General features: G+C 41.9%; 1 protein-coding gene across 4 annotated transcripts; it reads left to right on the top strand.

The window, feature by feature from the left end:
• On the top strand, positions 1 to 23,464 carry SPOCD1 (SPOC domain containing 1). 4 transcript variants are annotated; one of them, XM_039329569.1, is made up of 15 exons: positions 1 to 723; positions 1,637 to 3,268; positions 4,602 to 4,655; positions 7,923 to 8,027; positions 8,452 to 8,536; positions 10,753 to 10,876; positions 11,573 to 11,732; positions 12,389 to 12,502; positions 13,077 to 13,202; positions 13,925 to 13,973; positions 15,609 to 15,750; positions 16,533 to 16,671; positions 17,550 to 17,639; positions 18,615 to 18,801; positions 21,883 to 23,464. In XM_039329569.1, exons 2-15 carry the CDS (start codon positions 1,769 to 1,771, stop codon positions 22,776 to 22,778), a joined length of 3,771 nt encoding a protein of 1,256 aa, XP_039185503.1. In that variant the 5' UTR covers positions 1 to 723; positions 1,637 to 1,768; the 3' UTR covers positions 22,779 to 23,464. The 4 variants fall into 4 exon arrangements, with proteins under 4 accessions (XP_039185503.1, XP_039185520.1, XP_039185527.1 ...); XM_039329586.1 differs by lacking the exon at positions 21,883 to 23,464 and adding an exon at positions 20,056 to 20,521; XM_039329578.1 differs by lacking the exon at positions 1 to 723 and having other exon boundaries at positions 1,571 to 3,268.
• The last annotated feature ends 1,715 nt before the right edge of the window (positions 23,465 to 25,179 follow it).

Here is a 25,179-nt window from a genome sequence, read left to right on the forward strand (position 1 = left end):
CGCCCGTCATCCCCTGCCCGGACTGCGGAGTCCCAGCTCCCAACGCTGACCGACACCGCTGTCCGACCCTCCTCTCTCCACGTGCTCAGCGGGGCGGTCCAGGAACACTCCAGCCCCGCCCCTCCGCCCTATTGGCTCATCGGGCAGGCCCCGCCCACCGGCGTGCCGATGGAGCCCCGCCTACCTCGGGGGCGGGTCCTAGGGAAGCAAGTGGGGCGTTCCCAGGTAGGCGCTAAACATCTTTGCAAGGAGGCGCGTGGGTTGTTCGCTGCTGGACCGGCCGGCCGTTGGGGAGGGGGCTTTGGGTCGTCCCGTCCCGCCCCGTCCTCGGCTGCTGGTCTTGCCTTCGACGGGAGCGCAGCGAGGAGACACGTTCGCCGGGCTGCGCTGCGGCCAGCCTCAGCCCGAGCGGTAGTAGTGGCGACCCCGAGGAAAAAAGGGCTATCGGTCCAAACCCGTGCAAAAAGACACGCATGCCAGGACTCCCGACCTGGCCCAGTGCTTAGAACTGACCGTGATACGGTTTTAAACCTTTCCCCTAAACTTTTGCAACCAATGTTGCAAACAACTTAATGCTCAATGCTTGGGGCTGGTTCTCTCTCTCTCTCTCTCTTTTAAAAAAATCTTCCTATAGATCAGTTCCGCTCCGCGGTTCATGCAGGAAAAGTTGGTGGCACAAGCAAATAATTGCTTGAAATTCGGGCTAAGCCCCGGACCTCTCAGGTAGGTGAGAAGTCCACTTTTACCACGCTGAGCAAACTCCGCAAGTTGGGCCTGGACTGGACTGTAACTGGACTGTAAATTTTAAAAATACATTGCTTTTCCTTTCCTTGGTATTTTCAGTGGAAGAATAAATAAAAAATATTCAGTTTTAATCATTAAGTGAATTAAACGAACTTTTCCATTCCGGCTTTCTTATCGCTCACTGGGCCCTGACATCTTACCAATCAAAGAAAGCCCTGATAAGCAAAATTTATGATTAGGAAAACATCAAAATGACATTCTAGGTCAGGGGTAGGCAACCTTGGCACTTTTATAACTGGTGGACTTCAACTCCCAGAATTCCTGAGCCAGCCATCTTTAAATGAGGGTGCATCACAAGCACACAATTTCAATCTTTCAGACTCCATGACATTTTAAAACTGACAAGAAATCAAAAGCAAAAGCAAACTAGAACTAAGGAGAAACTTCCTGACTGTTAGAACAATTCACCAGTTGTCAGTTTTAAAATGTCATGTAATTTTTCATTTGCTTATCTTTCCTTTTTCTTAAACCCTAACTAGTATATATTTTTGCTTGGTTTTCTTTTCCTTTTGCGATATAGGCTCTGCTCGTAAACTGCGGGTGGCCCCTCTTTTAAGAGGGAAGCAAAGTAGCGAACTGACAGTCTGCACAAAGGAAGGAGCAAGTAGGGAAGATTTTTTTTTAATCTTAAGAAGACCAAAAGAGTCTGAAAGAGTGAAATTGTGTGCTTGTGATGCACCCTCATTTAAAGATGCACTCTCATTTAAAGACATGGCTCTGATTTTATCCTCAGAGCTGGTAGAGATGATGGAGAGGGGGAAAAATACATAAAAGAAATAAGGGGGAAAGACTGCTATATCTGTATTTGATTTTTCTTCCTTTCACAATACAGAATCCATAGTCTTTGAAGGATTGTGCAGAGAAAAGAACATGAAATAGCAATTGTCTTGCAAGGAAAAGATACACTGAGGAAGTTGTTTTTTTTTTTTCCACAACGAAAAGTATCAGTCAAGAGAAATTACAAATGGAACCTGCAACATATCATTCCAAAAAAGCAGGAGCAAAGAAAGAAAACAGTAGAAAACAGATTGGTTTGAGCTCAGAAATACTACCAATATCTTGCAGAAGCCGAAAGAAATCTCTGAAGCAAAATTCAATAATAAAGGCATCTTTTGCACTGTGGAAAAATAGCAACCATGGAAGAAAAGGAAAGCATGATTATTGTTTAATGACTCCACGTGGAAAGCAATTGGCACCACAAACACAGCAGAAAAAGTTTGCAGCATTTAGAAAACTACAAGTCTCACTATACGACATATTGGATAAAAATTGTGCTCCCACGCTAAAGAAGTCTTTCCAAATTCCAAATGTTGGGGCATTGCTAGAAAAGGAAAAAAAGGACACAGCCGAGAGGCGCACCACAGAGGTGGATAATTCTAGAGAAGCAGGGGAATGTTCTGGAGAAGTGGAGCCTGGGCAAACAAATTCCAATTGTGACATTAGAAAATCTGGAAATGGAGCCAAATCTTCGACATTCTTGGCCTTGAGCGATCAGAGCTTGTTTGCAACATTCCCTTTTATTGAACAAAACCATGAAAATACAGTAATGGATCCTTGTCTGGCCAAAACAGACGAAGAAAGGAAAGAATGCTTTCAAAAGGCTTCTGTTCCTGTTTCTGAGGCAGAGACATGGAATACGAAATGGTTTGAACCAACTGAAAAATGTATGGAATCTGGGAGCCATATGGTCAAACAAACAGAGGAGGGACCTGCCTGTTATAAAGCAGAAGATGGTCAAGATGTGGAGATAAAGCTGTCAGGAGGATCAAGTGAAACAGCTATCAGTGATGTAACCCAACCCTACAGCCTAAATTCCATCTCTGTCTCCGATGAAGGAGTTTTGCAGGATAGGGAAATTATCCCTGCTTTTAGCAGCAACGCATTCTCCAAAACATCAATTGGCAGAATGATCTTGACTGATAAAAAACCTCACGAAGGGGACAAACGTCACGTATCTGATCCGCTCTCGTCATTGTCGGAGATCAATCTTAAGTTAGGCATACAGACTCTGACTTCCAACGAGAGTGAAATTAAGCTGCCAATAAAGGAACTGATGGGTCTCAGTCTGAACACATTCACTGAAAAGATCCATGAAGATCTGGTGATCCTTGAAGAGGAGGAAAGTAATATCAGGGATAGCAATACAAATATGGAGAGCTTCTGCTTTCTGCTAAAAGACAATGAAATTCGATACGATGAAGCTCTGGTGTGTGTAGCCAATGAAGAAAGGCCTGGAGATTTTTTATATGGAGGTGGCCTTTCAGATCATGGGGCTGAATATTTAGTGCCAGAGGGCAACTTCACAGGCCAGAACTATCCAGATGATGATGATGATGATGGAGCCTTCATACACACTGAGATCAAAAAAGCAACAATGTCAGTTGAAGACAAAGAAGTCAATTTCTTCAGCAATGAAAAAGAAACTATGGATTGTCCACCAGCAGAAGAAAACATTTCTCTGGGAGTATGATCATAGCTATTCTCTTTATGGAGGGTCTGGGAAAATGCCCCCTATGCACTCTAGGCTGGATCAAATGTGAACAGATTCTTAATATAGAAATAGTAGTTAAGACAGCCTAAAAATATAAAGCTAGCCTTTGACTTAGGACCACAACTGGAATTAGAATTTCTGTTGCTAAGCAAAGCAGTTGTTAAATGAGTCAAGGCCAATTTTATGATCCGTTGTTGCCATGGTTAAGTAAATTTCTGTAATTGATAAGTGAATCTGGCTTTTCCCCTTGATTTTGTTTGTCGGAAGCTGGCTGGGAAGGTGTTACAAAAGTGCTTTTCCAAAAGTAAACTCGATTTTCTTGTTTTTTTCCCTTGAAAACGTTTCGCTTCTCGTCCAAGAAGCTTCTTTAGTTCCAGTTCCTTGGATGAGAAGCAAAATGTTTTCAAGGAACCCCCCCCTCCAAAAGTGCAGTTGCCTTTTGGAAAAGAACCTTTGGGACAACCATGATCTGGATGATGATTGAGAATCTCCATATATGTCTCCAGTGATGATTTTATAACCCTGGGACATTGCAACCATCATAAGTACATGCTGCAAGCACCCAAACTTTGATGATGTGACCATGGTCATAAATGTGAGTGCTGTTGTAACTTTGAGCAGTTGCTAAAGAAAAGGCCATAACTGGGAGGTCTACCTTTGCACATTCCTTTCGTGCTCCTACCTTTGGTTAACACCAGGGTGTATGTGTTTGTGCCTGTATATATTAAAAAAATCGAGATGGCAACATTGATCACATAATCATGGCTTCCACTTTGACTCTGAGTTCTCCTGCAGATGCCCCTGGTTAACGGTTAAGTGTCAGCAATGTCTTTTATATTATCCATTATTAGTGCCAGTTATTAAAGCCATTATTTGCTTAGCTAGGTTTTGCAAGGCAATTAAAATGTAAACGCTTAAGATCCAAAATGTCAATTATCAGCATGCACCCAACAAACTATGTTAATTTTACCCATCAGCCTAAATGCTCTAGCACCTGTTTCTGTGGTCACGTTTAGCCTACATTTGGTTGGTAAAAGAGAATCTCCAATAGAGAGCGTCAGTATGCCATTTCTTATATACACATTTCAGTCCATCCTTCAGAAGGGAAATTTAAAATCAACAGCAGTCTAGGAAACATCCTTATTTGGACCTAGTGCCCAATGGAATAGTCAGAAGCGTGTTTGATTTTGATGATGGATTTGAGGGGAAAAGATCAGGAGAGGATCCTTTTGTGTAAACAGGTCACTAAAAAAGAGGTAAAGCTCATATGAAAAAGATGACTTAAGATTGGTTTGTTCTTTCTAAGGAAGAAGAAAGCTTGCTGCTGTATCAGTCTCGGAGCGTAAAAATGGTCTTTTATGTAAGTTCCTTTTTTTTATGATAATAGATAGAAGCTGCCTTTGATTAAACTTCTCCACGGGAGTAATTGCTAAATGTGCAGCACAGATGTCTTGTTCCAGATTCAAACTGCTATCTAGTGTGCAAATTCTGGAGTTACTGGTTCTCAGTGGTCTTGGTGTTATCATGACAACAATGATCCCATCTGGAGGCAAGAGTTCCAGAGCAATTCAAAGAGCCAAATATTTACAGGCTTACGACTGTCATTGAGTCAGAATTATGTTTGTAAGTCATGCTGTTGATTAAGCAGAAGATCACATGATCAACCCAATTTTATGACATCTTTTTTGTGGTGACTGTTAAACAAACCCCATGGTCATTAGGTATAGGACATTGTAGTGTCCCACAGCCATGTGACCAAAATTTACAATATTTTTGTTGAAAACTGGTATTTATTTCTTGTTAATGGCAAAAACATCCCATAGCGAACAATGGGTGGAAAAACTGCATGAAACTGCAGAAAAGAATCAGTCATGTGATGACCCGCTTTACGACTGTAATGGACAGGCTCCATTAAGATCATAAGTTGAGGAGTATCTGTACTGTAGATTTATATTTATGCTATAGGTGAAAGAATGGGAAGAAATTATTAAGAGTGTTTTCGTGTGCAAGCTTTAGTCTTGACATCCTTGTCTGTTAACATCCACACATAATGCAGGAAACAGGTTTTTACAATAAAACTGATAAAAATCCAAAGCTACTTGGAATCTAACCCATGCATTTAGTTCTGGATCCAGTAGAACTATTTTAGGATTGCTGACTAGAAATTTAAAGCTGCTTCTTCCCTATGAGAAAAAAATAATTTTATTTTTTTATTTATTTTTCAGCTTGTATTTACTGAAGCTTTCCTGATGGATAAGAATGGTATTAATGATATATCGATTAAGCTAAGACCTTATTCCTACTTTAGAAATATTTGAAACCAGAACTGTGACCTTTGCACAACATGGTGCTTTTGCAAACTTGCATAGTTCTTTTTATAATTACAACACGAGACTTGATGGTACGGGAACTGAGGAACTGTTTTTGCAATAACATGCAAGTTTCACAACCACACATGTTATAATGGTTTTATGTGGAAAGATGTGGCCAGAAGAAAGAATGAGGAACCGATTTAGGGGCTGAAATCTCAGAAGTTATGTGTTTGCGGTTTTCAGGTATAAAAGAGTGGCACTAAAAAGAGGTCAGGGCCAATTGGTCATCAGCCGTCAATCCCTTGACTGCTTGTACATTTGGTCCCCATTGCAATGGGTTATGGTATGTAAGTACTTATTGTGTGCCGCTAAATTTCAATAAACCTCTGGTTCCTCAAGTGAGACTCATGTGGTGTGATGGTCTCTTGTCTTTAATGTGTTTTTTCCCCCCTGACATCCCATAAAGACCTATATTTACAAAGGATTTTTTTTTTACAAAATGCTTTTCTTCTATTCTTTTACCTACAACATAAATTTACAATCTATAGTACTAATATATAGCCCTTGTAAAATATCATTGCTCTTTATGTGACAATCAAGCAACGAATCAGTGAACACCTAGAGCAGTGGTTCTCAACCTTTTTAATGCCGTGACCCCCAACCGGTCGTAAGTCGAGGACTACTCAACCGGTCGTAAGTCGAGGACTACTCAACTGGTGCAGCACCGTTTGCAGAATGGGACTTTTGGCGGGCTCAGCAGGGCAGAGACAGCGTGGACAATTCCTATTGGCTTTGGAAAGCCAATAGAATTAGACTCTATTCAAGAGAATCTATTCTATTGGCTTTCAAAAGCCCATAGAATAAAAGGGAGTAGCACAGCTAAGGAGAAGGGGGGAAAAAAATGGCAGACTGCGTTGTTTGGTGACCCCTGTGAAATGGTCGTTCGACCCCAAATGGGGTCCCAACCCACAGGTTGAGAACCACTGACATAGAGGCAAACCAAGACATAACCAAAAGCCAACGGGTTTGTCAAAAACCAATCATGCTAGACAAATCTTATTGCATTCTTTGAAGAAGTGTCAAAATTAGTGGACCAGAGGAATGCTGTGGATATAATTTACTTGGACTTCAATAAGGGATTTGATATAGTAGAACACAACCTACTACTTGATAAGATAGAAAAATGTGGGTTAGACAGCATCACCACCAGATGGATTTGTAACTGGCTGACAAACCGTACTCAGTGAGTAATCCTTAATGGAACTGCATTTACAAGGAGGGAAGTATGCAGTGGGGTACCCCAAGGCTCTGTCTTAGGCCCAGCACTCTTCAACATCTTCAGCAGTGATTTGGACCACACTTGGAATACGGCATCCAGTTTTGGTCGCCATGATGTAAAAAAGATGTTGAGACTCTGGAAAGAGTGCAGAGAAGAGCAACAAAGATGATCAGGAGACTGGAGACTAAAGCATATAAGGAACGGTTGCTGGAATTGGGTTTGTCTAGTTTAATGAAGGGAAGGATGAGGGGGGACATGATAGCAGTGTTCTAATCTCTCAGGGGCTGCCCCAAAGAAGAAGGAGTCAAGCTATTCTCTAAAGTGCCTGAAGGCAGGACAAGAAGCAACAGATGGAAACTCATCAAGGAAAGAAGCAACCTGGAACTAAGGAGAAACTTCCTGACAGTGAAAACAGTTAACCAGTGGAACAACCTGCCTCCAGAAGCGGTGAATGCTCCAACCCTGGAAGTTTTAAAGAAGAGACTGGAAAGCCATTTGTCTGAAATGGTGTAGGGTTTCCTGCCTGAGCAGGGGGTTGGACTAGATGACCTCCAACTCTGTTACTCTGTTATTATTCTGTTTTAAAATCAGAATAATTTTTTATAAGACATTTTTACCATACAGGTAGTCCTCGACTTACAACTACAATTGAGTCCAAAATTTCTGTTGGTAAGCGAGACAATTGTTAAATGAATTCTGCCCCATTTTACAACCTTTCTTGCCACAGTTGTTAAGTGAATCACTGCAGTTAAGTTAGCAGCCCGGTTGTTAAGTGAATCTGGCTTCCCCTCTTGACTTTGCTGGTCAGAATGAAGCAAAAGGGGATGACCTTGGGACACGGCGACCGTCATAAATACGAGTCAGTTGCCAAGGGTCTGAATTTTGATCACGTGACCGCAGGGATGCTGTACTTGTCGTAAGTGTGAAAAACAGTCATAAATTATTTTTTTTAGGGCCGTTGTACCTTGGACTGGTCACTAAACAAACGGTTGTTAAGTCAAGGGCTACCTATAATTGTGTGGACTTTTTCCTCCAGGAGCTGTTTGGGTCACTAGTGAAACTTCTTGGAAGTCCCAGCTTTAATCCGAAAAAATCCAGATTGGGAAAACTTACAGAACTGGAGGATTCTTCAAGTGCAAAGGTGAATCATTTCATAGTTTCATTCAATATTGTTATTATTCTTTCTTCCTTTGCTGCGTCAAAGGGAAGGAAATACGATGGCCAAGATAAGGAAGGCTGGCAGTAGGTTTGGGAGTTGATTTTGAGTCCATCTTCAACCCAAAAAAGGTCCAACTAGCTTATCTTATGTTTTCATTGGCTTTATAACTTCCCCCTTTGTTCCTTAATTTTGTCTACAATTTTTTAAAATTAAACAATCCACGGATTGATGTGATGCCTGAGCCCACTCGTAGGGTAAACGTTCTTTTTCTCCTATGCAACTGTGGGCTGCGTACTAACGATGACTAACCAATAGGTAATTTAATTCCAATTCAAGTCTGCAAGAAGCTATTAATTTAATCCCGGTTGTTTTCCTTGCATGATGGTCACAATTCCTGTGATGCAAGACACGTGAAGGTAGTGACGCCAGGCTATCTTCAAAGAGAAAAAAAGAAAATAGGCTCTGTTTAGCAAACAGAACCACGTGTTTAGGTAAGTTGCTGCTGGTTTATTTATTTATAGTATTTATAACCAGCCAAAGGATCTGGGCATCTTATAAAAAAGTAAATGTGACATGCTTTCCGATATCAGTTCGATCCTTCCTAAAGATGCTTTTTCAAAAGATAAGTGGACTTTCTTTGTTTTTCCTTAAAGACCTTGCACTTCTCATCCAAGACGGTTCTTCAGTTCTGATTGAATGGTGGAGAATGGAAGCATTTATATTCCTTGCAGTCACTTAGTGCAAGAAGTATAAATCCTTCCATTCTCTACCATTCAGTCAGAACTGAAGAAGCCTCTTAGATGAGAAGCGAAACATCTTCGAAGAAAAGACAAAGTCTAGTCATGACCTGGGTGACTGAGAATCTCCATGGACGCTTCGCTCCTTCATATTGTAGTAGAAAGGAGACTGTTGAATAGTTGAGGATTTGTTTATTTTATCTGCTCCGGAGCAAATTAATATAGTGGATTAAGGTTAACCCCATGATCCGCAATTCCCAGTTCGAGGGCTGGTGACAATGTTGGAAATTTCGAAATTGTATTTTGGCTGTGTTACCCAGTAGCTGTCATGGCCAGCCTCCAGTTTTAAAAAATGAAAAACCAAGGATGCTTCTCACTAATATTGTAGAATATGCCATTCAGCTCCGCAGCTTATTTTTCCTGTAGTTCTCAGCAAGGAGGCAGATTTCCAAACAAAATAACCCCATTTATTTTTATTTTATAGGAATGTTATGGCCCCCAGAGGCATTTTTTTGAAATACGGATGATGCTGGAAGCTGGTGCTTTCCTTTATAACTTCCCCATTTCTTCCTTAATTTAGTTTACAATTATTTTTTAATTAAACATCCCATTGAGCGCCGAGCCTGGAGGGCACAAACGGAATTGTCTGCAGACATATTGGTGTTTTTAAACCTTGCCCTGGGGACTCGTGCAATAAGCTTTATGACGGAGTAAGAGTTTGAACAAATGTCAGCTTGCTGTGGGCCTGTCCCCTGTATCACATTGACGATCAACTGGGAATTGTGAGATTTATTGGTCATAAAGAGCAAATAGAACATGTAAGAGCTCTTAGCTTGATCCATCTCAATGCAGTAATGGGATAATTTATAGGATGGGCAAGTCTGTCTTGTTGTGAGGGGGGGGGAGTTTAGATGTTGGTCCTAAGTCAGGATACTGTTAGGTGATTGGCTAAGGATTAATATCTTGAAAAAAATGCCATCAGCATATATAATATTTCACATATTATGAGGATAAATTAGAGGCATCTTTGTGGAGGTTAAAAAAAAAATCAAGATGGCTGTTATAGCTGCATGGTGGAAGCCTTACTCTCTTGTATATCTTGACTTTTCAAAGCTCCATGAAGCAATTTTGGCTTGTGTGTTTTGTATCTGAACCGTGATGTTGAGGAAGGAATAGGAGGGGCAGGCTGTTGGTGAAACAGCTTCCCTGAAGAAGGAGCTATGAAGAAGAAAAAATCCTTTTTGCTGGAATGTTTTATTGCAATGTCAGGAAGAATTCAGGAGCGCTCATCATGGCCTGTAAAATCTCGAAATCTGATAGGCTCTGAAGAATATCATTTCATTTGGTGGATATTTTAAACTCCTCTGTTTTATTTCTAGAACCAGTTAGAAATGTATGTGGAAAAATACAAAATTCTGTGTGATTTAAATTCAGGGCTGATATCTTGTAAAAAGCATTAGTAACTGCACTGGAGGTGAATGGTAGCCTGCGGGCAGCCAAGCCAGAAAAGTTAGAATCCACATCTTCATGTCACATAGACAAAGAGATGCGGGATTAATCCTAGTTCTCAGACTTTGAAAGCAAACCTTGGAATTTCCAATTTACTTGTCCCCCCTCCGCTAATTCTCTAATTTAATTCTGCAATGATTTTAATTTTTGAATCTGGGTTGATAATTAGAGTTTCTGAATTGGTACCTGTCATCATACAAGATATCTGAGGCAAATTTCATTAAACTAATTGGAAGGATGACAATGAAGCTTTTTAAAATTTTTTTTTGAGGAGTTAGGGATACAATTTTGAGGAATTAGGGATACGATACAATTCTTCTATTGTATTAAATGCATACATACAAATTGCAAGAAAGTGGAGTTCTTAGCAAAGAAGTAATAGTAGGCCTTGCTCAAATTTCCTTTCCTTCCTCAAATTCCCTCTGTTCTATTGTCTCAAGTATTTTCTATTATTTTAAAAGGCTGCGGGACAAAACAGAGGACAACACAGAAAAAGACTCCCAAGCCAATACCTCGGCCGTGGCTCTCTCAAGAGCAAAGTCGCATGAAGGTGATAGAAACCTTGAGAGAAACCCTCCAAAAAAGGTAGGCCAGAGTGGCTGGATATCTTTGGTATACAGGAGGGGGACAAATTAAATTATTTTTAATTACCATTATTAATCAAATTGGAATTCAAATTTGATAACAAATGGTAATTAAAAATTAATTGATGTGTGGAATCAAATGCAGGACCCAAGACTCAATAATCAAGGCTCAAACTGCAGAACTCACTTATTTAACATTGTGCCCTGGAGATTATACTGTTACTGTCTTCAAGAAAGAATTATTGTCTTAATACAAAGAAGCCTATCAGTTGCGATAGAAATTTTGATAAAGCTTACTGAGAACCAGACACTTCAAGGATGCTTGAATTAGCAAACATTCCTTCTACGTTTCTGTTTTGCTAATACAGTCCCACTTTGTGAGGGTTGGAAGTCCCATTTGTTTTACTTACATGTGATAGTATAGGTAGCTTCCTTTCCTCATGAAGATAATTTTTGAGATAGATTAAGAGAATGAGGACCGCCAGCATGCTTTAGGATAGAGTGATAGCTTGAGTTGGCCTCTGTCTGATTCCTAGAAGTCCAAAGCAAATATTCTTCCTTGGTATTTTCCAGTATCTTTAAATAATGTGTTTAATTGAAAAGTCTTAAGAGAACAGCATTCTAAATGGCCTAAATGTTATTTGCTGCGAGAAATTGACTGGTTAGACCAACTTAATATCCTGCCTCTCTATTTCAGGCTGAATGATACCCCTGACTTGGATGTGCAGAAAAATATAGCATCAAAAATAGCGAAGAAAGTGGAGATGGAGATATTCAAGCACTTTGGCCGCGTGGATCGGCTTTACAAAAACAAGTATCGCAGTCTGCTGTTCAATCTGAAATCATCAGACAACCAGGTCAGAAATACAAAAAATGCAAGCTAAGTTGCCTCATTGTTCATTTCAAAACCGTAAAGAGAATCTTAACTATGAAGCAAGGAACTCAGTGTGTAGCTGCAAGGATCCGGCTAGGATCAGTTGTAATTCATTTTTGTCAACGCCATTGTAACTGCAGCGCTTTTCAGAGTGAGATGGGTGACATCTCAGTTGAATAAATAAATAAATAAAACTTTCAAACATTGAACAAATGGTTGTGAAGACTGACATTGACTCACCTCCCAACCCTTCCTGGAAGGTTACATAGGTGATGAAGGCAACAAATCTGACATTATTTGGAGACCACCCTTGAACAGTGCCAGAATAAGTCATGAATATTACCTTAACGCTTCTACAGCTAAGCACAACTTAAGGCTGTTTGTGGGCTGGGGGTGAGATAAAGGCAATTCATGGGATCGGAGAAATCAAGAGAATGCAATGAGAGACTGGCTGACCTGGTCAGCTTGCTAGAATATTATATCACAGATCCTGATTTGCAATCTAAATGACTATTTGTTTCAAAGGCATTACTCATTTCTTGCACTCTTTTATGAGAAGGAAAGTAAGAAGGCTTTAGGCCAGCTATTCTTTTAATTACAGCTCTTGTGCAAAACATCTGTTGCTTGCGTTTTCCCCAGCTCTTCAACAAGTTGATGCGTGGAAAAATCACCCCAAGGAGATTAGTTCAGATGAGCTCTTTAGAGATGGCCTCCAAGGAGCTAGCAGAGTGGAGAGCCAAGAAGAACAAACATGTAAGTTGAGTTCACTGCCTTTTTCAGCTCGGTTAACATATTTGGAAGGGTAAGAATTTGCTGCGGGTACAAATCTAGTCTTATTTCCTCCATCTGAAAAAGTTAATATTGATAACCACGTTTGTTTGTTTTGTTAAATTTGTACACCACCCATCTTACTTCCAAGTGACTCTTACCCCCCATAGAAGGAGAAAGGTGTGTTGAAAATCTTCACCGCCTTGAATTATTTGTGAAAATAATAAAATATGGGATATACATGAAGAACTTAAGTACAAAAATCAATACAGGTAGTCCTCGACTTATAACCGTTCATTAAGTCACCATTCAAAGTTACAATGGCTGTGAAAAAAGTGGCTTATGACCAGTGGTGGGGTTCAAATATGTGAACAACCGGTTCTCTGTGTTGGGTAAAGCCAAAAACGGTAACGCCTGTCACAAGCGGGAGCGTATTTCAGAAGCGGCTGGTTTGTCACCATCTTGACATTCAAAGATACACATCTGAGATGGGAGTCATGTGTGAAATGGCCCTCCTACGGTACTTGGAGCTACGTCTGTGTCATTCTGTCGCTTGCAGGAACTGGAGATGATTGAGAAAGAGGAGCGAGAAATGCCGAGGCGTTGCTCTGAAAAATTCACCCACAAAGGAATTGTAGAGATATACAGAGAAGTAGACATAGACGTGGCATCTGAAGAAATCATTGTGAGTAGATGGTGGTGTTCAGGCAAGGGCAACCGACTGAGCATTGCTATAGGCCAGGGGTAAGCCACCTTGGCTCTTTTATGACTTGTGGACTTCAACTCCCAGAATTCCTGAGCCAGCATGCGGGAACTTTGGCCCCTTCATGATTTGGGGACTTCAACTCCCAGAATTCCTGAGCTAGCATGGCTCAGCTTGGAAACCTCTCCCTTTCTCCTCAGCATGGCTGGCTCAGGAATTCTGGGAGTTGAAGTCCACAAGTCATAAAAGAGCCAAGGTTGTCTACCCCTGCTGTAGGCAATTCCCTTGAGTTTGAAGGAAGAGGGATCAAGAGTTATCCCCCAATTGAATGGTCAAGATCTGAAGGAGAGGTCCTTGTGAAGACGTGCTCCAGTCGGAAACCCATCCTCCTACCCTGGAGGCCTTTTGCTGCATTGCTATGTAACTTGGGAGTTTCCGTTGCGGTAGATTTATAGAGATTTCACTAGAAGTTTAGTTCTTAGTTGGTTTCAGTATTTATTATTATTTTAATGTATTTACAACTTTTTGTGCTGATCCGAAGTCCACAGATCATAAAAGGGCCAAGTTTGAAGATCCCTGGACTAAGGCTTCCCTACAGTAAATAGAATTAAAGCTGAAAGCTTCATTGACTTTATCATAGATGTCAACTGGTGGGGCTAAAAATCAAAAGCTCAATAACTCTCCTGGTGGTACATTATTTTTAGGAATCATCGCTACATGAGGTACCATCATTAGCTGGGAGCAACCAAATAAGTAAGTTTAGTTATTTATTTATTTGGTTAATATTTTATTTATTGAAAACATTTATCTCCCCAAGTTTTGTCAGCTCCCAGTCAAAATCAGTTAAAACAAACCTATAAAACCATACTAAACCTATACAACTAAATGCATTAAAACATTAAAAACAGCCACATAAGCAATCTCAGTGGTCCCAGTGATTCTAAGCACTTGTGTGCTTTAAAGGATTTGGGTCTATTTTATTTCTATTTCAAGTATAAGGAGCTTTTTCAGGAGGCAACTGGACTTCCTTATTTTTCTTTGAAGACGTTTCGCTTCTCATCCAAGAAGCTTCTTCAGCTTTGACTGGATGGCGGGGAATGGAAGGATTTATACTCCTTGCAGACAGCCGGTCATTTGCAATCTTTTAGAGCGTCGTTGAGCCATTTGGAGGTTCATCTGTATCCTCAGGATTATCTGAGTAGTGCAAATGTGTGTGGAGCCTTCTTGGCTGCAGGATGTTTTCTGCCTTGGGTCCCTTCACTGTGGAAGATGGGCACAGGCTGTTGGGGGTGAGTCTGTGTTGTCTGCATCTCACACTGAAGCGCAAATGGTTCCTGTGGTCTGCAATATTTTCTGGAAATCCATTCATACTCCTGCACCATTCAAAGTGAGACTTAGAGCAGGGGAGACTCAAAACTGCTTTGGTGCTTCTGAATTTTGTATTTAGACTATTCAGCGTTCTGTAAGAAACACTTGGCTCCAGGCTTTGCTGCAAAATCCACGGGATATTTTTTCCAGTTAACATCATTCTGAAATAAATGAGTGGAACAGAATGTTGGTTTTCAAACAGTTCCTTTTCCACCACTGTTGGGGAACCTGAAAACCTTCAGGGGACGGGACCCTGCCTGTCTTTGTCCATTTTAGAATGAATGAACAGAATACGTGAGGGGATGGCGTTGTCAGAGGCAGCCATATTGGATGATTTGGAGGAGAAAAAGCAACCCTACCAGAATCCAGCCATTTTAAAGACATACTGATGTCGAGATTTTTTTGAATGGACAATAAATAAAAAGACAATGTTAATCACGGAATCTAAGTGACAGAATCCGTTCCAAACTTCAGGGTTTGCCATTTGTTTGTTTGTTTATTCGATTTTTACCTCAGAGTGGTGAACATGGGTTTTGAAAAATTGACCAAGGATCATTTAAAATGTCCAGGTAGTCCTCGACTTACAATAGTTTGTTTTGCAAGTATTCAAAGTTATGACTGGTCCTCGCCCTTAGCAGTGATTGTGGCATACTCAAAGCCGTGGGATCGAAATTTGTACCCTTGGCAACCGGCACGTATTTACGACGGTTGCAGCATCCTGAGGTCATGTGACGACCATTTGTGGACCTTCCCAACTGGTTTCTAACAAGCAAAGTCAGTGGGAGAAAGCTGGATTTCCTCCTCATGACATATTCACTTAATGTGACTTATTCACAACGTATTCATAACATGCAATTTGCTCAAGAACTATGGCAAAAAAAGTTTGTAAAATTGGACACCACTCACTTAACAACCGCCTTGGTTAGCAATGGGAATTGTGGTCCCGGGTGAGGTTGTAAGTTGAGAAATTCCTGTAATTGAAAACAGCACTTACAAGTATCTTTCTTTCCGGCTCTGCAGGAGAGTTGGCTGCTGACAATGAGCAGGTATTTGAGCCAGTCACGTATAAATTGACTTTTAAGCAGGAGGCAAATCCCTCTCAGATTTTGCGTCAAAACATCGCATGCTCGGAGATGGACAAGACACCTCAGGATGAAGGCAGGTCTGTCTATGTAGCTCAGTTTTCCCATGGAATATATGATTTTCAAATCACGTGTTCGCCTTCAGTGAACATAAACCACTTAGTGTCTCGACCTTTTCAATAAAAGCTGCCAGAAGTCTTAAAGAATGCTATGAGAATATTCCAGCCTCTCAGGTGACTAACAAGGAGTACTGGAGCTCATAACATCACTAGAAGGCAAAATCATGAAACTGCATCTCACTTACTTTGCCCATGTTACGTGGGGGAATTCTGGGAGTTGACGTCCACAAGTCATAAAAGAGCCAAGGTTGCCTACCTCTGGACTAGGAGATAAATCCAGTGTCCTTTGGCCATAGCAGCCAAATGCATTTCCTTGGGGCAAAAGGAGGTATAAGCAAAATCAGGAAGAAACTGGTTGGATCCTTTTGGTCAAGGCTAAGCAGTTTGGCAACCCATCTTTCATTTCTTGTTTGTTGGCTTTCTCCATTCCTCAAGTACATCTGTTGTGCATTTCTGTGTTAAGTTTTAATTTTACTCAGTTATTAAATGTATATGCTGCCCATCTCACAACCAAAGTGATCCTTTCAATTGGACCCATGTCAGATAACCCCTGTTTTGGCTTCCAGTAGTAATTTCTATTGGAAATGTATCATGTAGAAATATTAGCATATTAAAACAGAGTGGAAACCCAGAGCGATTAATTAAGACGTGAACCAGGAAGACTCAAAGTCGTTAGTGTGCACTAGTGCAACAGACCAAGATCTGCAGATTTCTTTCTCTTTCTTTATGTCTGCCTTTGCTAGCACTGCAAACCGAAATCGACAGACGGCAAAGCGGCCCAGCTACTCAGTCATCTGGAATGGGCTTATCCAGATGTTCAGTGTGAAGCAGTTTGTAGCCAAAGCGTATCCTGTTTCTGGTTTTGGCTCTCATCTCTGTCAGGTAAGGCTTGTACCTGTAGAAGAGACTATTTATAGCTCAGAGTTGAACTGTGTGTGGTCCCTGGGGCTCTCTGAGCTTAGCTGTTTTCTTGCAGATATTTCGTTACCCAACTAAGTAACCTCATCAGTGTTAGGGCATCAATGCTAATCTAGCACTGAAGACGTTACCTAGTTGAGTAATGAAATGTCTGCAGAAAACAACCAAGTTGAGAGAGCACCAAGGACCCCACTGGTAGGGTAGCTCTGAGTAACTGAATCAGCTATGGTCTACCTGTGAGGTGCACACAGCCTCCTGACACCCCATCTGCAGCATCTCAGCACCTCAAGACCTGACCTGTTGCTGAAATTGGGCCACAGAATGGTCAGTTTTGGCAATGTGATTTTGGGCATCTCTCTTTGAAGTTGAAATGGGAATTACCTTCTGATTCCTCTTCTCGTCCATCACACCACCAAAAAGGGCCAAAGTATTTTAGTGCTATTCCTCATTGGGATGCCCTGATGGCAGCAGACAATTTCCTGACATCCTGACTTATATAATATTAGCACAGTGACTCCTGTGTCCCCTAGAAGGAGTGTGCAATTCCACTTCTGTCATTAGAACATTACCCAGCATGGGTAAATTTTAAATCCATAACTACACAATGGATTACAATGCTACTTTTATAAAAGAAAGTTGCAAGATGTGGTGTTTGGAAAGTGGCGTTTGTTTCCAGCATAGTCAGCAATGACGAGTGGAATAAAATCCTCAGGGACCCCTTTATCTTTACTTTACCATAAGGAATGCTGATAAAAAGTGTCTCTGTTGGATTAATCTTGCTACCAGATATAGAACTTCCTTTACTCCAGCACTGAAAGTGTGCCTCTTTTATTTTCTTGCAGGCTTTACCAACAGTGCTTCAGTCACAGGGATGTATTCTCCCCAAGGACGTCTGGGCTTATGTGGATAGCATATGGCCAAGAAAGAGAGAGGTATTCTCATTCTTCCCAAATTCTTCCTTTGTTCAGGGATGGCGACTCATATCCTAACAAACTGACTTCCACTTCCAAATATAGAATGTGATGGGCATTGGAAGTCATTTAATCCAACTTTCTCCTCCTGATTTGGCTGATAGTGTCTGGCTGGCCCAAAGTCACACAGGAAGCTTTGCACGCCAAAGGAAAAACTAGAATCACAGGCCCTCAGTTTCTAGTCTGTCATCACCTTGCCATCTTCTCCAGCCAGCAGACCCCCCCCCCCCCGTTTCCTTGAGTTTTGTTCTGTACATGCTCAAAGAAGCGTTTGTGTTATTTTTTTTGACATTCATCGCTGGCCTCAATTCATTCTCTGTCTTAGGCTTCCTGACCCCATCTTTGGGCTATGTTCTAGTTTCATTATATAAACTTTTTGCTCCATTTTTTTAAAAAATTGTCCTTTTGTGTTTCTCAGTTTATCAGAGAGCATATTTTGAAACTATGCTGGTCTCCTCAGCTGTCTCTCATTTTTCTTTCTCTCTAGCACGGTTTGTGTTTGGCCTTTGATTAATTTGTTTTTCAGACTCTCCCAAGTCTTCTGAAGAATTTTTTTCCCCTTCAGTATTTCCATTTTTGAAATCCTCCCTGTTTAGCTTATGAAGGCACCCACTGGATGTAAATTCTACACTCACAAGGTCAAAGCTTTTTGCAGTTATTCTTCAGTTATTTCTTAGGTTAGGCTTAATTTGCCAGTGTAACTCTTAACATAAAGTAAGTCTCTGAACACACACACACACACACACACACACACATACACACATACTCGCACGCACGCACGCAGACGCACACACAATCCACAAAGAGTTTGTTCATTCCTGCAATGTGTAGATGGCATAGGGACCCCTTGCTTTAATTCTTGCAAGAAAAACCATAAATTATATAGACAAATGATTTCCCATCAGCTAATGGCCTGTTTCTTACCTTTCCATCTAGGAAATGGGGGTGATAAGATTCCGTCCCAGTTTATCCAGAGATTTCAGTTCTTACCACACATTGTACACCTACCTGAACAACAGACAGAGATACGGCATTGCGGAAAGTAACCAGATGGAGATATTCCTGGTGCCATTACCAGCCTACCAATTGGTGCCTTCCCAATTCCACCCAGTAGGTGGACCAGGTAAGAACCAGACCAGGTCTCTTTTATGTTGTTGGTTTTTAGGAACCCGGACAGCTCAAGACCAGGACAACTATTCTTTGTAAGATAAGCTTCTTGCCAAGGAAAATTGATGTGTTTTTTGCTTTTATTTCTTTGGCCGCTATAATTTAATGCAACCTCTCCACTATGGGTTCTCTTTCAAGTGAACTTCTCTTGGTTTCAGCAGTTTTTGTAGTTACCATTTCTGGACTGCAGACATTCGGATGGCCACTAGATGACAGGAAAGAGTATTCTGCATCTTTTTTGCTGCCATCTGGTGGCACCCGAACTATTGCAGCTGAAGTATGAGAGCTCAAGTGAAATCAGAGAAATGAAAAAAAAAATCTGAAAAAAAAGAACATAGCAGAAAGCTGCTAGTACCGATGATGTTACTTAGGTCATGAAACCCCTACATTTAAGGCAGGGGTCACCAACCTGTGGGCTGCAGCCCAGTACCGGTCCGTGGCCTGTTCACCACCGGGCCGTGGGATGGCTGGCAAGTGTGCACACGTGTGCAGGCACCCTCCCCACTCACTAGTACCGCCGCACAAGTGCTAGTGGCCCCGTTTGTGCATGCATGGGGCGCCAGCATCGCTGCCAGTGTCACACAGGCACTAGCGGCCCGTTTGTGCATGTGTGCAGGCCCCAGCACCGCCATCAGCACCGTCATGGGTGTGTGCGGCCACTTGCGCATGTGCGCAGTCGCTAGCACTGCCACCGTGCATGTGTCCATTTTGCGCATGTGGGCGTGCATATGCACACGCATACACGCATGTACATTTCCCTGCTTCTCCCTTTCCCTCCGGGCTGCCAACTCGGAAAGGTTGGGGAGCTCTGATTTAAAGGAACAATAGTTGGCAAACGAGACAAACTGAAGAAGACTCAGAAGCGTTAACTCTGGTATCTGCACCAAGGAGGGTATCATCCATGCCAAGGATGCTCAACCTGCATCTTTGAGGTCATAAAAACTCCTCTAAAAGTTGCCAATAATTTGTTATGTTTAATGTGACCGAAGAGGGAAACCACTGAAAACGCATGCGGGAAAAATAGCATAAAATTCATATTTCACGTGAAGTTCAAAGGCAAAGGTGGATTTAGCTCCCCAAATTTGTGTTATGTAGATGGGTTCAATTTTGATTTTGCTGGATGATTCAGTTTCCTATACTTTTATATGCTTCAGGAGCAAACGCGGGAATTTTGCAACTTTTACTGAACTTTATTGAATCTCCAATGCAGGGTACCGGTTACAATCAACCTCCACACGGGGTGAGACTGTTCTGCACTCTTGCAGAATCTTTGATGATTGGACCTTCCAGGATGTTTGCTTTCTTCAGCTGTCATCTCCCACCTTCCCCCGCCCCCCAGTGCTGTCATTTTCACTGGCTTTGTTATGATGACCTTTGCGTGCCTGTTTGGAGACAACGCGGCATTTGATTGTCCTGCGGCAACTGCAACAGGATATTAAAATTTCTCCATCGACATTTGGAATTGGCCTCGTCCTTTCACTTCGCATTGCAAAATGCCAGAGAATCCTATGCACAGCCACCCAGTGTGCTATTTACTTAGATCTCGGGTGAGGGGTGAAGAGAAACGGCAGGGAAGCGCGTACCAGGTGGTCAAAGCAATTCATCCCATCATTTTCTAAATAAAGCAGATTAGCCTCCTCCACTGCATTGGTTTGCTTCGGATCTGAGCAAAAGATTCTAAGAGTTGTACACCAGAACATTAAGCCTTAAGATAAAGCATTGTATAGCAGCTCTATAATGTTAGTTAAATCTTTTGGATAAATAAGGTCCAACAAGTTGAAAGGCTTGTTTTGAAATCCCAAGATTACCCAAAATTTTGCTTTTACTCCCTCCCCCCCCATCTCCCCCTACCCTTGGTCAATTTTGACTTGCAAACAGTTAGGGTGTTTTTATTATGTCTGATAGGCTTCACACACACAGAGCAGTCTATCACAACTCTTCAGGCTCTTACAGAGTGTCCGTATTCAGGAAACTGCTTATAGAAAGACTTTGGGGACACAACAGCCCTAGATTAATTGCCTTAGTGGAGACAGGAAGAAAACCATATACATAGTTTTGCTTATGGCAGTCCGCAGAAATCAGTAGCTTTATCTGTTACATGCTAAATAAATAAATATCTCCACCTCTGTATCTCATTTATCTCACCTATGCCTATATATCTATCTCAGTGATGGCGAACCTATGACATGCATGTCAAAAGTGATACACCGTGACGTTTTGCGTGACACGCCAGTGTTCATCAATATCCAACAACTGTTCTCCCTGTTTGAATTACCAAAGAAACTGAATGGCGACGAATATACAAGAAATATGTGACTTTGCACCGCCCAAAGCTTAAAGTGGATTCTCCCCATCCATATCAGCATGTGATTTGTCACCTTCAAAAGTGTGATTGATGGTGACATGAAAGAGAGCGCAGTTTGCAAAATGCAATGGGAACATGGCAGCTGCACAATTCAGTTGTCTCCCAACTGCTGCATGGGCGGGTTGTTTGCACAGCAAAGCTCATTTTCCAGGAGCACTAAGTGTAGAGGATATCTGCAACCACAGTCTGCCAAATGACCATACTATCAGCAATTGTGTGTCATCAACCTCGTGTGAACAAGAAGTTGCACTGAATTGCGAATGACTGTGGGAAGAGATGTTTCTCTTTTGTTCAGGATTGTGTGTGTGTGTGTGTGTGTGTGTGTGTGAATGTGAGAGAAAGATGCTACTAGAGTCAAGTTAGCCATTTTGCCAAATTTTTGACACAGTCAAGCCCAAAAGGTTCCCCATCACATCGCCATATATATATGCATGTACGTCTAGATTTAAATGGTAGGCTTTTACTGCAGAAAAGACTGCAGGAAATTGGCTGTTTCTTCACAGCCTTGAGATTGGGAAGGATATTCTTAACACTGGCATTCTGCCCCACTAACTTCATTCTTTTCAGCATTGGCAACCAGTGAAGAGAAAGTGCTTCTTTTAAAAATGGCTGAAACGCTTCTTGTCCCTGGGCGTGTCTTTTTAATTCCACGGCTTTGTGTTTTTTCCACAGGCCTTCATCGGTGTCACCCAGCTTTGCTATTGGGGCTAATTTTGCCCAGAAGAACTCTTCTAGACAGGCTGAAGACACATCATGATCTTCCACCTACAGCCAAGAAAAAGAGAATCACTTCTAAGGTCAGCCCGGAAAACAGCTGTTTCACTCTCCCTTCACGTTTACAGGCAGATGTTGGTCAGGAACAGACCCCGCAGCCTGTGTGCACAGAAGGGCTTTCCTTTGCGGAAGGCCTGACAAGCCTTCCAAAGCAAGAGGAGCTGACACTTGACAGTCTTCTTGATCTCATAGAACAGCTCAAAAGAGGCATAGTGTGTAGAGCGCCTTCCACTTCTTGCCAGCAAGATGCAAGAGATGAAGTCAGCCAGCCTTCTTTGACAGCAGATTCTGCTTCAACTGGAGAGCAATTGGGCAATTTAACTCTGGAAATTTTGGGAGCACCGCCATGTCAGAATGAGGAAGAGATACAGTTTTGCACCGATCCTCTTCCATCAGATTTCTGTAGTGTGCTTGGGCCTCTTTTACCTTCTGGGGTTTTACATCCAGATCAACAGGGAACTCATATGGCGTATGGAGCCCAAGGAATAAACACCTTTGAAAATCTACTTTTACCAAGTGTCTTTTGTGCTGAAGTTGTGACACCTGTTGAGGAACGTCAGGCTCAACTTCCACCCCAAATTCCTTACACCAACACGATTGGAGGGCATAACTCATCTCTGCAGGAAACATTGTCTTTCATCCAGACAATGATGCAGTCCAACGTTCAAAATCTGGAAGCTCAATCATGTAGTCTCCTTACACAGGAAATGATCTCTGCACTGTCTCAGATTCCAGCAGGAACAGAGTCGTTTCCAGCCCAGCAAGATGGTGGACACTACATAGGACCAACTTGAGATGCTTGGGAGGGCGACGGATGTGATGGTGGCAGTTTAAAGCTGTAAAAGAGGGGACAACTCTCTGGGAGCAAATAGAAATAGGGGTGGAATAAGCTGCAGGTGAAGGAGTTTTCATTACTCTCTTAACCGGCTTGCATATTTATTCCTTATAATTCTAAGAGACTAGGGTAGGTTTAGCTTTTAATTGTGCATTGATCGGGGTTTAAAAGTTCATTTTGATGAGTATTTCTCAATCTTGGCAACTTCCCCAGCCAGTAGGGGATTCTGGGAGTTCAAGTTCCACACATCTTAAAATTGCCAAGATTGAGAAACACTGAGTTGGATATTGTTAGTTGTCTGAATCCTAGTATGCCCATCTCATACCGTGGTCATGACAAACAGGTAGCCAATTGGTTCACCAGAAACCATTGTAAACTCAAGACTTAAAATGACCATTTTCCATGAAGTTAATGGAAATTGGCATTTGGTCATTTCCAGGGCAAAAACAGATGGATAGTTTTCTGTTTTTCTGCTATATGCTGATGACTCCAAATAACCATGTGGGCAAGAGGCAGATTCCACGAGGAAAATGCGGATTGCGTTGGGGTTGAAGCTGTTGTCTGATTAGAAGACACAATTGTACCTAACATGTATTTTCATGTTAAGAAAGCATTCTAAAGTGTTAAATTAAAAAAAAATAAAGGTTTAATTACTTTTGTAAGATTATGGAGTTTGAGGTTTTTTTTTAAAAAAATCTTTCTTTACCTGTGCTGAGGTAAGGAGAAAGTTGGAATACTTGTTTTCTGAATTCAATCACAGAGCTGTAAGGGGCCTTTGAGTAATTCAGTCTTACTTTAGGGTGTGTGGACTTCAGCTCCCAGAATTCCCCAGACTGCATGCTGGGAGTTGCAATCCATACATCTTAAAAGTTGCCAAGACTGCAGAAACACTGGTCTAGTCCGACTCCCTTCTCACTGTAGGATGCATTAGAACAGATGTGCCAAACTCAAGGCCCGCAGGCCACATCCGGCCCGTGAGGTGTTTAGATCTGGGCCGCAAGATGATTGAGTATATAGCAGTGTGAGTATGTGTGAGCTGAAGTGACAATGCCAGAGGCCCAGGGGAGAGTCAGTTGGAGTGAGGGGCTGCTGGGGCTTGGTGGTAGCGACTGTGCATATGTGCAAGCGGGACGCGCTCACCCATGATGGTATCTCCACCAACAGAAATGGACGCTGTGAAGGAAAGTCTCTAGAAAATCTCTCCCATCCAGTTCTTCTCAGTGTCCAAATGAAGCCGGTGCTTTTGGCCAAGGCTAAGGCAGCAGCTTCTTATTCTGGCCACCAGATGGTGTAGTTTAATAGAAAATGACATTTCTTTCTTTCAACCTACAGTGTCATGGGCCATCTTGCCCCCTCCTTGAGAAAATGCTCTAGGCCTGTTTCTGGAAGTCTCAAGAATTCTTTGAGGATCGATTTATTTTCAGGTTTGTGGCGTACTCATAACGTTGATAGGACTGATTTATTTCAAATGTGAATAACATAAATACAGGATTCCCCCCCCCCCCTCCTGACATCTTCTATGTTTTGGAGAACTGTCTTAGGTGCACCACTCAAATGCCATCCTCCTGAAGAACAGTATGGCACACCCCTTCTAGAATCTGACACTGTAGAAGGTATGTAAGATTTCTGTACCAACAGATATAGCAGAAGTAGATTTGCCAGATGTGACTTCAGATTTTCCCATGTATGTTACCAGGAAACATAGGTAGGGCAGTCTAGAAAAGTCAGTGCCCTCCTAACCATACCCAAGCACTCTGAGTTTGTTGGCGGTGTCCATTTTGCTCTAGGAGTTCATGGTGACCTAACCCTAACCCTAAGTGGAATTTTCCTCCAATGGCATTTTCCCATGTATTTTATCAGAAAACATAGATAAGGCATCCTAGAAAAGTCAGTGCCCTCCTAACCATACCCAAGCACTCTGAATTTGTTGCCGATGTCCATTTTCCTCTCTGAGTTCATGGTGACCTAACCCTAACCCTAAGTAGAATTTTCCCCCAATGGGGTTTTCCCATGTATTTTGCCAGGAAGCATAGATAGGGCAGCCTAGAAAAGTCCGTGCCCTCCTAACCATACCCAAGCACTCCGAGTTTGTTGGCGATGTCCATTTTGCTCTAGGAGTTCAAGGTGACTTAACCCTAACCCTAAGTGGAATTTTCCTCCAATGGGATTTTCCCATGTATTTTACCAGGAAGCATAGATAGGGCAGTCTAGAAAAGTCAGTGCCCTCCTAACCATACCCAAGCACTCCGAGTTTGTTGGCGATGTCCATTTTGCTCTAGGAGTTCAAGGTGACCTAACCCTAAGTGGAATTTTCCTCCAATGGGATTTTCCCATGTATTTACCAGGAAATATAGATAGGG

This window comes from Crotalus tigris, unplaced genomic scaffold, assembly GCF_016545835.1.
Source record: "Crotalus tigris isolate CLP2741 ecotype Arizona unplaced genomic scaffold, ASM1654583v1 scf7180000017614.5298720, whole genome shotgun sequence".
In the NCBI taxonomy this organism is placed as follows: Eukaryota; Metazoa; Chordata; class Lepidosauria; order Squamata; family Viperidae; genus Crotalus; species Crotalus tigris.

Bases quoted from the DNA above. Each gene is read 5' to 3' on its own strand.
- SPOCD1 (XM_039329569.1), top strand. From the start codon at position 1,769: ATGGAACCTGCAACATATCATTCCAAAAAAGCAGGAGCAAAGAAAGAA. The intron at 4,656-7,922 runs GTAAGTTCCTTT...TTTTTCCTCCAG, and splicing joins GCGTAAAAATGGTCTTTTAT to GAGCTGTTTGGGTCACTAGT. The intron at 16,672-17,549 runs GTAAGGCTTGTA...ATTTTCTTGCAG, and splicing joins TTGGCTCTCATCTCTGTCAG to GCTTTACCAACAGTGCTTCA.